Genomic DNA, 16,692 nt, shown 5'->3' on the forward strand with positions numbered 1-16,692 from the left:
GCTAACCAAAATAAAATACCAAACTCTGGTGGTGACATAAATAAAAGAATAAAAATTTGACCAAAGTTTATAACACATCAAAGGTTTGAAACAAAATATAAAGCATCAAAAGTTACTATTTATCTCATCTCAATTACTATAATACACCAAAATTTTACATCAAAAGTTTGTGCTCAAATTATTATTATCTATACTTCTATACTATATTATAAAGAAAATAGCTCCTTTTATTTATGGAAGTGTTGAAAATATGTAATATTTTCACTTAGCATCTCTTAAAATATTTCAACATACACTACCTCATAACATTAATGATTAGTTTATACTACCAATCCTTTATTCTTTAATATATTTTTATTAACCATTTACATCAATTATCCACACCACTCGACGCCGTCTCCACCACCAACACTCGGCCCCCCACTACAACGACATTGTCACGACCACCGTCGCATTGCGCGAATAACGTGCTAGTTATTATAAAATATAAAAGAATTATTATGCGTATTTTAAGTAGGGTATATAATTTAGCATAATATAATCTCTTTTTGTTTTTTCTATTTTTTTTTTTTTAGTTTAATGAAAAGGAAGAAAAATAAAATATAATTTGACATTAAAAAAAATGTGTTTGCATGTTTTAAAATATTTAAATTCTTTTGATTTTTCATTCCTCCAATTTACACACTAGCTTTTAAAACATCTAACGTCTAGAATTACGCTTCGATCGATGCCTTAAATTGACGAGCTTGAATGTTATTCATTTTTAGGAGACATTGTGAACTTACGTATGAAATGAAATTTGGGGATGAACAAAATGTGAATTAGAGGGAGGAAAATGTGTGTGAATTGGGTAAGAGAATTTTTTGAACTGCAAAAAGCTGATATGAGTGATCGTTTTATAACAAATCACGAATTTTCTGAAAAAAGCTTAAATGTGTACCCGTTCTTAACAAATCACGAATCTTATCCAAATACGAAAATATATATGAAACTAGATTTTAGACCCGCGTAAAATACACGTATTTTACAATATTATTAATATAAGATTTAGTATGAAAAAAAAAACTTATAGATTAAATATAAAAATATGCTTAAAAGAGAATTGAGATATTCAAATATTAATACCGAATGCTAAATCATATCAAGGTTGGATGATGTATCGAAGTTTATTTTATACAAACTATTCCAGGAAGTAGCATCTAAACTTTGATTACACAATTGACCGAGTTTTCATTGATATCTTACAAAAAAGTAATTTTATTTTCGTTAACCATTGTTGTTAACAATAATAGGAGTAGTGGTTGGTTCGTGGGGTTTCAAAGATTTCGTGTGTCTTCTAGGAAGTAGCATCTTAACTTTGATTACACAATTGGCCGAATTTTCATTGATGTCTTACAAAAAAGTAATTTTATTTTCGTTAACCATTGTTGTTAAGAATAATAGAAGTAGTGGTTGGTTCATGGGGTTTCAAAGATTTCGTGTGTCTTCCAGGAAGTAGCATCTTAACTTTGATTACACAATTGACCGAGTTTTCATTGATGTCTTACAAAAAAATAATTTTATTTTCGTTAACCATTGTTGTTAAGAATAATAGAAGTAGTGATTGGTTCGTGGGGTTTCAAAGATTTCGTGTGTTGAGATTTTATTTTTAAGGTACAGTTTATTTAAGAAAAACTTGTATCCTAAATATAGTTTGGTTCTGATTATTCTAATTATAGCCTGATTACATTTGATCATAATTGATAATATAAAATAAAATATTGATATAAATATTAATTTTTATTAATCCAAATGTTGTAACCTCTTTAGCGTTTAGCTATATTTTATTATTAGACAGACATTATGCAATAAAGAATTAATTTTTTTTTAAATTAGATTTAAGTATAAATTGGTGATGGAAAACCAAAAAGTGTAAATTAATTTAGATGTGTGTTAATTTAACTAATTTTAAAAAATGGAAAAATGGGGCACCGAGTATTTCTTTATGTTTTTTAGATTAATTGTATAATTACATTATTAATTGTACTTTTGTAATTTAGAACTCAATCTATATAATTTATATAAGTTAATAAAAGAAATTTAAATAAAGTGGTGTTTTGTGTTTTGTATTGTTCAGCATCCATAACGGCTAATAAGTGGTGAAATATTTAAAGCTGATGTGGCACTGATGATGGTTCTTGATATTATAACCATACCTGATTCTCTAATATAAATCCAAACACATATGACCTATCAATTTAAAAATATATATATAAATCCAAACACCTAAAATATTATTTATTTTTGTTTTTAACGGTAAATTTGGGTTGCATATCCAATTCCAGTTTATTGATCATCGTCATCATCCTAGATGTTTGCTCCTTGCTTCTTCAAAGTTGGCCAGCAGATCCTTCTTCCCCTTCCGTCAAGAGTTAGCTCATCATCAGCGTGGGTTTTCTACTACTTTCAACAATAGTTATGGTAATCTCTATATATACATACAGGGGTTGAGTATTATAAAACAAGTATTAAAGTAAAACAAATAAGATCTTGACCCTTAGATCATGGTTAAATTGATGTACGAAGATTCATGAAGCAATTGATATACGATGATTTTCATGATGCACGGTGATTATCACTTTTTTATTTAGTTGTTTTATTTTACCTAAAACTTATACATTTATTTTTTATGGTTGTTATCATATGATCATTATATATAGTCTCTTATATATATATTGAATTGAATTCAACAGGATTTCTTTTATTATGTACACAAAAGCTCGTATTAAATAGGATACCTCATGTATTATGTAAGACGCAAATTAGAGATAATAACACCATTAAAAACGTATTCCTAAGTGTGCCTGGAGACTACGTAAGGAAAGGAACTGCTGACGCCATATCCATATTCCTAAAGGTTATACAGCCTGACACTCTGGGTTTGACAGCTCGGGTGAACCTTTTAGGAACGGCTGTGTTTTTTGATGCTGGTGTAATCCACAAGAAGTGCACCTCTATGCATAGCACTTACTCCGGCAGAATAAATCTGGGATGCAAAATTTACATAACGGATATTCAGACCAAGAAGAGGGGCATACTATTCACTCTGCAGAAGATGAACAGAAGCCCATTTGATTTAAAACGTCTTAGTTAACTTCATTTCATATGTTTTTCTGATAACATTATTGTTAGATTTTTTGCTAACTTTTTTGAAAAATCATTTGCAAGAGCATGTTTTGAATGTGCATTGAATTCCCAACCATCTAATGAACAAAAAGTCAAGGCCGGTCCAATCCATGTTGACACATAGTGAAAAACGGGTCATTATGATCCACGACCAAAGTACGACCATCTCAAACTCATTGGTCATATTGACCAACTAGAAAATGATCACGCATAAAAACTCGTAACCTGACTTGTGGTGTTTTAGCAAACCTTGAGAGGACCTTAATTAGTAATTGTAAGTTGCTCCAAATGAACCCAACAGGGCCCATTTATAAGCTACGTAAAGTTATGGCACAATCATATGCGTATCTACATGGAATGAATGAAACAGAAATAAACGCTCAGATCACAATCAACTAGATAAGAAAGCTACCAGAAGATTTCTTTGCAATTAGACTTCTTTGATATCATACGTAAGGAAAACAATTTGTGTAGGATCATTTATGTGCATTGATAGTACAAAACTTGTTTCTACTCAGAGAATGTATATGCAATACCCTAAAATAGTTGAGCCAGTCATCCCTCAAGTTCTTCTGCATATCTGTGAAGCCGCTCATCATCATATTGCGTATCCCGAACCTCAGCATGCTTGATTCTCCCATCATCCTCACTAGCTTGTATTTGCCTACCTCCAAACCTAAACAGCAATAATTAACAGATTATAAGTGAAACTTGTTTTCAATAAGAGACAGGAATTCAAAAGATCAGATTGATTCAAAACTGGTTTGGGTCAAAAACTCGTATCTGATTATCTAGGTACAAATCAGTCAGGCTGCGTCGACACAAAACAATTTTTGTCCCTTCGTTTTTTACAATACACTAGTAAGTCAGATATAATTTAAAAACCTATATTAACAACTCATTGCAGAAAGGGAAGTCAGAACATGTTCTAAACATGTTGGGTCAGATTCAGCAGGCGACCAACTCCAGTTCATTATTCTAATCTAGTAAATAGTTAAATTGTTATGAATTTTTACAAAGCTGTGATATTATTGCAAAACAATCTACTTTCTTAGAGAAAAGAAAATTGCTCTATGAGGTTTTGTGCATTCCAGTACATTTAAAATATCTTCCGACCAGCCTGACCTGCTCAACCAACTTGACAAGTTGCAGTGTAGTCAAATCTTTTAACAAACCCCACTTCAACTGTTAGAGAAAAGCATGCCCAATTTGACCCATTTGTATGCAAACACATAGATGCTAATGCTATTAGCTACCCACAATTACAAGCCCACCGGTTTCCCTTCCATTCTGAACATTAAAAGGAAGCTAAGAACAGAAAAAATTACCATCTTGAATTCATCCGCTCTATGCATTTCCGTGCATCAGCTTTGTCCTTGAACTTTACCAAGACAACCCCTTGAGGATGATTCTCGCACACCTGCAAAGACAAACATGCCAAGATATGAAGACAACTTCATTGTATAACTAGATTTTGATCCCTAAATACAATTAAACAATTTCTGCTAGCAGGGACTAGTAGATAAGACTGGGGTAGTACTTTGCAGAAAGGAACTAGATTACGCATGGAGTGGAATTATTACAGATTATATTTCAAATAATACGACTGGGATTGATGTAACATATATATGATCATACTTTAAAAGTACATGCCCCTTATGGCACCTTATGTTTTTTTCGCAATCCACTTCCCTTGGAAACTGATTCTCGTATGCGCGGATGCGCCCATATGTGCAGGTATTACTTATTAACCTCTTGGGCACGTCAGAATGCAATTCTTAAAATCATATTGCAATTGAGACCCAAGCTTATAACACAAGAACCAGGACCCTACAAGGACAAACCATTGGCTTCCAATTATAATAGACCATACAAGCCCATAAAGTAGAGCATATACAAGTTGAGCCAGCACCCAAGAGTCAGTTTTGCCAAGACAGGCCTAGGGCTAAAGCCAATATCGAGCCTACTTTTCAGAACAGAGTAAACTTGGAGCTCACACTATGTCCGTCTCAGTTAGCACCTTACCTAAGAGGCGATCACAATTAAACTATAAAAGAAAGAAGAAAGTATTATTAGATCATCAATCCTGTTACTAGCTCATGTTACCTTCACTGATTCAATGAGGCCAAGCTTTGCACATTCCTCTTGAACATCCGCTGCTAATTCGGTCTTCAGGTTCTCATCAGCCTGCCAGAATTGAGCAAACTAATGTGTCAAGTTTGTAAGTTCATGTACGATAGAGTAATGTGGTTATAATTTCAGATTTAGGCTCCAAATTCCGAAGTCATGACAGCAAGGGTATACTATAAACTATGTAGTTATATCAGTCCAAAATCAGTTATAATAATTAATACTTAATAAAATTATCATAACTCATAAGTCAAGCTTGAAAGTGTCAATATTTGATAGATTAGGGTTAATACATGCAAAAAATAGTGTTTATTATGTTGTGTTTTAGTTTGGATAAAAATAGATTTAATCGAAATAGCACCAAAATTTTGGACCGATTTTGGTGGGATTTTGGTTAATTTCACTGAAAATATCAGGGCCAAAATTTGGACCGAAATTCTAGAAGAGGACCGAAAACCGGAATCCCACCGAAATTGACAACACAGACATACAAATCCATCACCTGCCAATGATCACCCGGACATGGGCGAATGGAAGTATTTCAAGCGGTAAAAACATTAAAAGAGGCAACCTTACTAGTACACATTACCCTCATTTCGTCTAAAGTGAACATATATTTGAGAACGACGGTGGTTGGAATCAACAACTTTGAATCATCACGGCCACCTAAATAATAATTAAAAAATCTATATTAATGCAAAAAGGCATTTATTCAATGAAACGATGATTATGATTGTAACGAACTAGCACATCAACTCATATGTTTCTCCTACAGATATCTGGATACACTCAAATATGTACCAGCAAAAGAGCCTGTTTGAATAACCTACCCCAACCAAGCATCTTGCTTTCAACCTTCTCAAGTTTCTTCTTCTTTCTCTTGTCTACTTGTTTTGCTATGAATTTCTCCCCTGCAAGAAACAATTCAAGTTCAGCAAAGAAAAAGTACATACTATAGCAACTTACACAACGGTGTTATGTATATCATACATAATATACTCCGCACCAGGCCAGATACACAAGAATGAATCATCAAAAATCCTAATGCTTCACAGCTATAGCAAACAGCCATGCATCTTAACAAAATATGTCAATTTCGACTCATTTACTTATGTATGGATCAATTCAGGTTGCATTTTATCTCTAAACTATTAAACGAGTGAGCTAGAAAAGTAATTTGAAAGGCAACAAATCCAATCTATGAAACAAGCCAAGCATCCCCTAGATTGATTTAGTGCATCGAACTTCCTATACACTTGATTCAAAAATTTTGATTTTTATTTAGAAAAGCATTTTAGTAACGATATTTCACAAAAGAAACACTTGAGCATTAAGATCATAAGACCAAAGGTGTGTAAGGTAAATCACACCTGTTTTGGCTAGTACCTTGTACAGCTTATTGCCCATCCCGACCCACTACCTTTATTATCTTACCTTTCTGCTCAAATTTAGCAGGTGTAACTGACATATTAAGCTTGTCACCAGGCCGTAGAGAAGACCCGTCAAGAATTTGCAAAGCCAAAGCAACTGAAGGTTCCTGAGAAAGCAAAATGAAAGGTCCCAAGTACGTGCTGAACATCCTCATTGTGCACAAAAATGTGATATTTGCATGACAAGTAACAAGAGAACAATGGTTATAAGAATACAAAAAGTACCTTCATATACGAAACGAGTGCATCACCCTTTTTCCTTCCAGTTTCCTTGTCAACATAGATCTTCACACGAGGTTTCTTTGTTTCAGGATCCTATATTTTTAGAGCATATAATCACTTAATTGGTGTTGCACCGGCATTAAACATGATTTCGTATGAGAACACATCTACTAGAGAATATGTAAAATTTGGTACATCTAGACATAACAATATTTATACTAAAAAACTAGATGCAAACAAAAGTGACAGACACGGATTACAATCTTAAAAGTTCCGAACCTCCTTTATGATCCCACACTTGGAGAATACTTCCACAACCTGAAGCATGTTACCATAAAATTATCGTTACACAAAGAGAGAAAAAAACTATCGTTCACACAAATATATGTATGTGTGCTATACATAAAAAATAGGTGGCTCCCAAGGTTAGGTTACTGTGCCATGCATCCACAACAAATACAAAAATGTTGAAATGGCAATCGGGTAGATCTGAAACCTCAAATTTCTATTCTATTGAGAGTACCAACGCATGGAATGAGTTCATAATTGTATCTCACCTCGTCAAAGGTGACATCATCTGGCAATCCAGTAACATACACGTGTGTGTTAACTTTTAACTCAAACCAGCTGTCAGGAGGTTGGTTGGCTACCTGAGACACACAACACAGAAGGTACGTTAAAGATGAAATATAAGAAAAATTATATGCCTTCACGTTTTAGCATTGAACTAGATATTCTAGAAAAGTGAGAAGCCCAAAAGCTACTATTAGGGCATCTACAATGGTAGTTCATGAAAAGGATATAACGAGTTGAAATGGTTTATGAGCCAAATTTACATAGTGAAAAGAGGTCCAACATAACATGGCATGAGAAAGGTCTAGCACAACACAGAAGGTTCGTTAGAGATGAAAAATAAGAAAAGTTATAAGCCTCGACGTTTTAGCATGAACTAGATATTCTAGAAAATAGAGAAGCCCAAACGCTACTATTAGAGCATCTACAAAGGTAGTTCATGAAAAAGGTTAATAACGGGCTGAAATGGTCTATAAACCAAATTTACATAGTAAAAAAAGGTCCAACGTGACATGGCATGAGAAAGGTCCAAGATTACGAACTTCTTAATAATTTTATTTCTAGAACATTTTTAAAGCTTTGCAAGGTTTATGCTTAGTGGATATAGGTTCATACACTCAATAGGTTTATAAGTTGATAACATATATAGATTATAAACCTATATAAAGGTTTACATGGTCTTAGTCTCCAACTACTACCAAAGGTGGCAATTACACCCATTCACGTACAAATGGTAGATTTGGATTATGTTTAATCTCTTGGGGCTGAAATGAGTTAAGCTAAAAATTTTACCAAGAAAAAAACTGATTAGATGGATCAAACGAGTTGAACTTTATCTGAAGTAAATTCAGATAGAACGAAAACCTCCTAAACTTACTTTATTAAAAAGAATGATCATTGAAATCATAACAGTAAGAGGTAATTAATTAAAAATTCAAAACAATAGATAGGAAAGACGTTGTCTGTGTCACCCAATCTGACAGGCCCATATGAACCTTCTATAATACCCAGTCATTTTCCCACCTCAACCACCTAGCAATTAAAATAAACGAGAACACATATATCACACATGCACATCTGATGACAATGCATACAGAAACAAACTACTGAAAACGAGAAATCATAAAACTGGTAGTGGAACACGACCCGTTAGAAAAGCAAAGAGACCCTGTATTCAACTAACCTTCTTCTCAGCAGGTTGCTCAGGCAGCTTCCTCTTCCCATTTGCTTCCAATGCTTCACTTGTATTAAGTGCATCTTTTTCTGCAGAAGCAGCTACATTCACTTTTACAGAAGTGTCGTTACCATCTTTCAAAGGAACACCATCAGCCCCAATTGTAGGAAAAAGCTCCTCTTCCTGCTGATATGTCATAATCTCAACACCAAAAGGCTCACTTGCAGCAGCCATATCCTGTCATGGGCTCATAGGTTATGCATCCAGATGATAAAAAGGAAATCAGGTAACGGTTCAAATTTGATATAGAAAACGAATTGTAAGCTAAGCACCTGCATATAAGCTAGAAACATGCATTTGATACTGCAATTATATTTCTAAGCTGGATTGAAGTAATGAGGCCAAGATGTATTTAGTGGTTATCGAATAGTAGTAGACAAAAATAAACATTTTCCATCACATATTAAGTGCCTCTTTTAGTGTGTTAAAACTATACCTTTTCCAACAATGGCCCATGGTCTTTAAGATGAGATGTGGCATATATTACTCCTAGAGTCCTAGTTTGCTTCCCTTTATACAAGTGGAGCTCATCTAGTTTGGACTATATTATTTTTGGTTATTTGTTCTCATTGTCAGTGTTTCTATATTCACAATGTTTAGAAACTAGATCATCAGATAAGAAACTAAAACAACTACGGTACCCTGTCCTAAACACTGTCACATGACAGAATAATCTTACCTCAGCTAATATGAAAGAAGCAATAAATCTCAAAAACTGAAAAAAAAAATAATAAAAAAAATTCGGAACATTGGCAAACAAAATTAAACAACACGTACCTAGAAAAAAGAAAATATTTGTGTGGAACTATAAAAATCCTATTGTTTTAAATTTGTTATTGTTTGAGCCTATAAGCTTAATACGTCACTATGTAAAGCAAAATAAAGTGTAGTTGACTAACCTGAGGAACCCAAGCCCTAAGCTTCTTGTCCCACTTGTAGACAGTCCCATCATCATCAGTGAACTCCTCCTCGCCATCTGGGGGAGTTGAAGGTCTCCCTTCATCAGAAGCAAGCTCATGGTTTACAACCCCAGCCTCTGCCTCAACTTCTGCCTCTGCTTTTTTCACCTCATTTTGCCACCTTTCAAACTCATCATCATCAACTGTTGAGGTAGGCACTGCAAAGTTCACCCAAAAAGAGACTTACCATCACATATGTGAATAAAAAACGACAAACCTCAGTATAGATAAGGTACCCTGTTCAGAAATGTCAGTGATTAACCCAGGAACAGCAGACAGCGGCTGCCACTCGCTCTGTCCTTCGGCCCATACAAGTGTGCTCTCTGTAATATATCCACTAGAAAAATGCTCTGTGGATGTGAAGAAAACAATCTTAAGTAGATGATTGAAAAGCTTCTATGAACATCTGAATACGATATTATTTGGATCTGTCATCCTCAAACCAAGGTTATCATGCCTATTGGTACAACTGAAATTCAAAAAAACGCGGAAATAAATATTTAAAAATGTAAAAATCATATAGAAAAAGATTTACATTTACGGTTGGTTGAACCCATCTCGTATAAACTAACACACGTCTGAAGGTGATTCAAACCCATTAAACAGAAGTTACAGCAACCTACATGGCTAATTTCAAAAGTGTCGATACTTTTTGTGCTTTACTATGTAAACACGACTTATGCACATAGATTGTTTCACCCTAGCAGTAAATTTGGAATTGAAACACACCAAGAATAATCAGTTTAAGATAAGCAATCTCAAACTGCTTATTTCACCATAAAATAAGCACAGGGCTTCTCTACTTTTCTTCACCAAAACATTCAGAATCCCTTTTTACGCTTTTAAAAACTCAACGAACAAATAAAATTAGGCAATCATATATTAATATAAATTTTACATAATTACACATCACATAATATTCAACATTATTAAAGAAATATCAACTATAACATAATAGGATTAATGGCGTCTAAATAAATCAAACTTCATCCCAATATCTACTTACGTATATCCAAATTCATATATTTTGTTGAATGTGTCAAAATTTCAATAGTTACTATAGCATTTCACTGACTTTGTAAGAGTTGTAAAAGTAAATCGGCAATAAAGCATCACTTAGATGATGTGATAACTTAAATGGTCGAAATGTCAGGAAAAAAAACAAATCACCAAATTCCATAGGAAAAGTAGATCGGCTCATAATTAAGAAGTCACCAGATACATACCATGGCAATAATTCAAAGTTCAATACACACAATAGCAATATTTTTTGTTGAACTAGACTTATGCCCGCGCAATGCGGCGGCGGTGGGGTAGTAATGGCAGAGGTGGTGGTGGTGACGGTGGTGGGGGCGGCAGTGGGACGGTGATGGGGGCGATGATGGTGGTGAATATAAAAGTAATTGATGTTAAAGGTGTAGTTATTTTAAGTGTTAGGGATCTAACTGTAAATTATTTCATTAAAGGATATTATAGGAATATCAGATGGAGATGTTTAAATTAGTGAATAAAGGAGAAGGGTATTTTTGGTTTTTCAAAAACAGGAAGTTTAAGGGGAAAAAAGGGTGGTTTGCTTTATTAGATAGTATGGATACTTGTACACATTCAATGTCATTCTAAGCAAAGTTAGATACATTTCATAACACTTAACCCAACATCTATATCTATTTCCATACTATATTATAAAGCAAATCTCATTTTGAGTTTGAACATTGAGTTTTAAATTTCACATTGAATTTTAAGTTTCAACAATTCATCAAAACCACATTACGTCAATAACTTAAACTACTCGTTGCCGCCACCACCATCACCAATAATTGCCCACCGCCACCACCACCACCAATCACCGCCACCTTTCAACATTGAGTTTTAAATTTCACATTGAATTTTAAGTTTCAACAATTCATCAAAACCACATTACATCAATAACTTAAACTACTCGCTGCCACCACCATCACCACCAATAATTGCCTACCTCCGCCGCCACCACCTGTCACCGCCACCGCCGCATGCCACCACCACCATTACATCGCCACGACCGCTGCCACCTCCATCATCGTCGCCGCCATTACACCGCCGCATCGCGCGAGTACCGTTCTAGTAGAACAATACTAGTAGAAGGGGTTAATTCTGCTTGTTCAGGTTACCAAGAAGGCCAAGTATTCTCACTCAGATGCACGCAGCCTAACCAGAGTATCCCGTGGCCGTTTTTGAACCCTTTCCCTGGTCACCCCAATATTATACCTACGTAGGTCGACCCTGAGACCTCGTGTAAAGACATCAGGTCGCCTAATCACATAATATACTCATGACACTTTGCAACATATACATACATAAACAAATACATATATACGTAACTGATACATATAGATACATACAGACATATATATATAAAGTATAATCATGAGAAAAATGAAAAAAAGGTGACCTCTTAATTCAGAAGCAGCATATGGTCCCAAATTTTGCTGATCTTCAGCTAATATATACCATCCAACTTCACTCTCCATAACAAACTTCGCTTACAAATCAAGCCTAATAAAAACACTTCTCAATTAGTAATGCATATATATATATATAATTAGAAACATTACATACACATGTATTTTATGTATATGTATAGATTACAGAAAGAGAAAGAACTAGGTTTTAAAAAAAAAACTTGTTAATACGATGTCGTTTAAATGCTTGTATATGTAATAGTGCAAAACAAAAAGTAAGAGTAATTAATAAAGTAAAAAAGTATATAATAATACTGATGAAAATATGTAATTGGTAAGAGTTAGGGTTTATAAGCCGGAAATTTGACCGGCGGCTATACCTTTTTATTTTGTTAATCGACGACGACAACGCTCGAAGATTCTCTATTTTTTTATCTTATAGTCACCAGGTTACCTGTGTCTAAAATGGGCCTAGAAACTGAAAGAGACACGTGGCTAAGACAATAATAAAGGGTATATACGAGGAAAAAGAAAGGGTCTTGTCCCGGAAATACCCTGTCTAAGAAATGCATTAAAACAACTTGTACTTTCCATATTAAAAGTCTGTCCTTTGATTTTTATGATAAATGTACAAACAATTTATGCATCTTAAACATATCCCTAAAGGTTGTATTTAGCAAACCCTTTTATTATTTAGGCATCATTCACTTTCTTTAACTTTGTATTAAGAGTGAGCAAAAACAAACAAAAAAATAAAAATAAAAACATATAAACAAAAATTTGAACCCAAAAAAAGTCAAAAATCGAATAAATCAATAGTTTTCATTCTGTTTTGGTTAACCAAACCATAAAAACTGAACTGAACCAAGATATATATTGTTTATATTATTTTGTATTTTATTAATTTTTTTTTTGTAAAGTTAGTTTCGATTTAGACGTGCTGTAGACAATTTTAACTAACAAATCTCTGGACCCCCAACCCCCTCTTCATGAAAAATACCTTGAGATGAGAAACTCAATACCCGAACCCGAGACCTTGAAAAAAAACTCACATCCGAGGCCCACATAGTAGATTTAAAAGATACCCCTGGCCAATCCACCTAAGTGGAGTTGGTTTATTTCATGAATTCTTAACTATTCATTAATTTCGTATACTTTTAATGATAAAAATTTTGTGGTCAAGTAAGTTGTATTTATATCTATGTTTTTGTTTTTAAATAATATAATTAGTCACATGTTTAATAACTTAATTTTGAGAAATTGAAAGTTGTGATTAGTCAATTGAAGTTAGATCAGTTGCCTTTTAGTATATATTAAGATTAAGATTAAGATTCTCATTATATATGTCAACTAGTCCTAATACCCGTACGATGTATGGTGGCTATATAGATTGTATCATGAATAAATTTGAATGTGTCTCGTACATGATTCGTATGTATGAAATATATTGTAGTTAAAGTAAACCGATGATCAAAGCTTAATTATGATAAACAATAATGATAAATATAACATATTAGTTTGAGTTTTAAATCATATCAAAATTAGAACTTGTAAGCATAGTGGATGACGACAAATAGTCTTGTGATTTCATATCGTAAACTCAAATTTTTGAAGTCTTTATTTTATAACTAATTATAAATAATATAAGTAATAGGAGTTGAATAATTGAGGGAAAAAAATAGACAATTTATTAATTTCTTTTGTATTAATAAGCCAAAAGTGAGGGTTTAATTTTAAGTCTAATAAGAAAATTGAATCTATAAAAAATTAAAAAAGATTTAATAAAATAAATAAAATTAAAAGAACACATGTCGATCAAGGATTACGCCACATATCATTTCAAGAACATTTCAATCCTGTTTTAGTTTATTGATAGATATATATATTTTGCTTTTGTTAGTGTACTAAACAATATTGATTTTATGTTTTATTATAACACCCCAAAAATTTAAAGTAAATAAATTAACGTTTTTTTGTAGTTTTGAAATAAAAAATAATTATTTAATATTTTATTTTTATATATGGGTTAATTTAGTTAGAACATTAACGAATAGCAGATAAATTTACCCACAAAGTTTGAATGAGGCATGGCACATGGGGAGAATGCTAGCCAGGCAGCCACCCATTTTTCTTCCGTAGTCACCATTCCTAATTTCTTTTTCTTCTATAATCTTCTTGTAAGTCTCATTCCAAAATAAGAATACAATCTTCAAATTCATTCAAAGAATTCTCCAAATGAAATATCAATAACCATAATCTTCAATTAATAATTCTAATGAAGGAATGTGTGGGTTGTGTGATGTGTGTGTCGACATTTATAAAGGATGAGGAATAAAATTAGTGATTTCAACCCATAATCTCAGCTCTTATTTCTTCAAGGTAAGGATTCCATAACCTAAATTTATTCATCCTTATGAATTAGGGTTCATTAGAATTCCAATTGGGGATTTTGCTAGAATTGAGTTTATATATGATTTTTCCCCAAATTCCTGTATATTTTTGTTTGTTATTGAGCTATTTGATAATTTAATTAAGAATATGAGTATTGGCACCAAAATTCATATTATGAAAGAATGGTGATTTTGCTAAATGATGATATTGATGATGATTTAAATTAACCAGATGAAGTTTTGAAAAAATAAAGCAACTCAATGACAAAATGGGTTGGTTACGGGTTAGGAAGGCTAGTGATATGATAGCATGACTAAGTTGAGTTAGCCAAGAATATAAGTGTTGTCTTATATGCAAATTGTGTTATGATAGGTTGAAAACTTGTTTTATGCACTTGCGATTAGTTTGAGTTGTTGATTTGTGGTCGCGAAGGAGGTGAGTATTCTTGAATACTTTTATATATACGTTGGGTCGATTACCATATGATAATGGATTCCGTGTATGACAATCGATTTGGCATTAAGCCTAAGTAGGGCCTAGTTGGGATATGAGGCCTAAGAACCTCTTGAGATGTGATGTATGAGGCCTAAGAATCTTTTGAGTATAGGCCTAAGAATCCCAAATATTGTTATGATTTACATGTGGCATTTGACTGTGTTGATATTGCTTATATGGATCCATGTAATGTGTTGGCACAAATGTGAGTATTATAAATATGCCACGACGGTGCCATAGGCTCCATGCAATAGACATTTTTGCATTGCCCTTCTTCGTATGTATAAACGAATGCAAGATTATTCACTAAGTTTTGTTTACCTTTTAGTTGTTTACCTTTTTTTTATAGTTTGTCTCGGATATGGAAATAAAGCTAAGTAATACGAGTATAAAGAGTGAAGTTGAATTGTAAAGCTAGAAACATATCATATTCGAGGTAAAATGGTATTGATGATAAAACCCTTAGTAACCCCTTTGAACTATTGGCTCATGGTATATTTGATTGTTTTGGTAAGATTTGGTAATGTATAGTTTCTGCAAAATAGTAGTATAGAGTCATGGTCTTTTGCAACTTAAAGGAATTGATGATTTTGGATGATTGGCAAAATGGGTAAATGACCCGATACACTGTAAAACTCGCTCTTGAACTTTTTGAAAGCTTTTGAAATGTTTAGTGAAGTGGTTATGTCCTATTTGTATCAGCGATTGGTAATGGGAAGTTTGGATTTGAGTCGAAATGTTTAAAATGTAAAAAGGGAAGTTTTTTAAAGTTCAGCAGAAAGCGCATGTTGTATGTCAAAAGCGCGTTCGCTGAGACACAAAGCGCGGTCAATGTAGTCACCCATCGAATGCGCTCTACGGACTTCGTCGCTTACTTTTTGCCGAACATTCGTTTTACCTTTTTGGGTCCTAAAACTTGCATGGTAATCTATTTACATCATTTTAAGAACATTTCAAGTGTCTTTTCTTGATTTTGAACATCTTGATTTTTCGCAAAAAAATGACCGTATTTTTCTATGCATAAGACATAAAAAATTTGTGTTTCAATATTTAAAGTCTAATTGGGTTGAGTCATTTCATTTATGTCAAAATACACAACAAGATCGATTTGGTTTAAATGAATTGCATATTGAAACAATGCGTGAACATATAAATAGTTATATATGAAGGTTATTTGAAATAAATATTTGAAGTTTATTCAACTTATTTTGATGGAATTATTGGCATTGTTGTATTTTTTTTTTTGTTACTAATATTGTTTGGATAAGTTATTGAAGTTTTAGTATAATCATATTGTATAAACTTTAATCTATTTTTAGCTCAAGTTGACCCAAACCAACAAGTGGTTAAAAAACGACTAAAATCAAAAAGAATCCAAACTTAAAAAACTGAAACTCAATGGTTTTAAATTTCAAAAACCGAATTAGAGCGGTTTGGTTTTCAGATTTAGTCATAAATCGACTCAATCCGGACCGTACTCACCCCGACTTTGTACACATGATTAAAAAGAATAGTACAAATATCACCACCCTTTCTATGTAGGCTTCTATTTTCCGTATAAGATGGGATATAGCTTCACATTTGACGTGTAGATGGTAGCTCGCAATGTTGATTTATGTCGTTTAGTGTTTTTTGTTATTGTTCGAGCTCATTGT

The 16,692-nt window shown here is 33.2% G+C and overlaps 1 protein-coding gene across 1 annotated transcript; it reads right to left on the reverse strand.

The window, feature by feature from the left end:
• Positions 1–3,584: 3,584 nt before the first annotated feature.
• On the reverse strand, positions 3,585–12,627 carry LOC122589056 (splicing factor U2AF-associated protein 2). The gene is made up of 14 exons (XM_043761299.1): positions 12,532–12,627; positions 12,142–12,245; positions 9,950–10,063; positions 9,654–9,871; positions 8,704–8,931; positions 7,505–7,597; positions 7,227–7,265; positions 6,951–7,040; positions 6,730–6,832; positions 6,126–6,206; positions 5,885–5,961; positions 5,272–5,352; positions 4,494–4,585; positions 3,585–3,841 (listed from the first exon to the last, which is right to left on the reverse strand). Exons 2-14 carry the CDS (start codon positions 12,218–12,220, stop codon positions 3,721–3,723), a joined length of 1,416 nt encoding a protein of 471 aa, XP_043617234.1. The 5' UTR covers positions 12,221–12,245; positions 12,532–12,627; the 3' UTR covers positions 3,585–3,720.
• Between the last annotated feature and the right edge of the window lie 4,065 nt (positions 12,628–16,692).

Source organism: Erigeron canadensis, chromosome 2 (assembly GCF_010389155.1).
Source record: "Erigeron canadensis isolate Cc75 chromosome 2, C_canadensis_v1, whole genome shotgun sequence".
Lineage (NCBI taxonomy): Eukaryota > Viridiplantae > Streptophyta > Magnoliopsida > Asterales > Asteraceae > Erigeron > Erigeron canadensis.

What these genes read in the sequence shown, in the direction of transcription:
- LOC122589056 (XM_043761299.1), bottom strand. Translation starts at nt 12,220, where the DNA reads ATGGAGAGTGAAGTTGGATGGTATATATTAGCTGAAGATCAGCAAAAT. An exon ending in CACTGACATTTCTGAACAGG is followed by an intron (nt 9,872 to 9,949) that starts GTACCTTATCTA and finishes TGAACTTTGCAG; the next exon opens with TGCCTACCTCAACAGTTGAT. An exon ending in AAGCAAGATGCTTGGTTGGG is followed by an intron (nt 5,962 to 6,125) that starts GTAGGTTATTCA and finishes ATTATTATTTAG; the next exon opens with GTGGCCGTGATGATTCAAAG.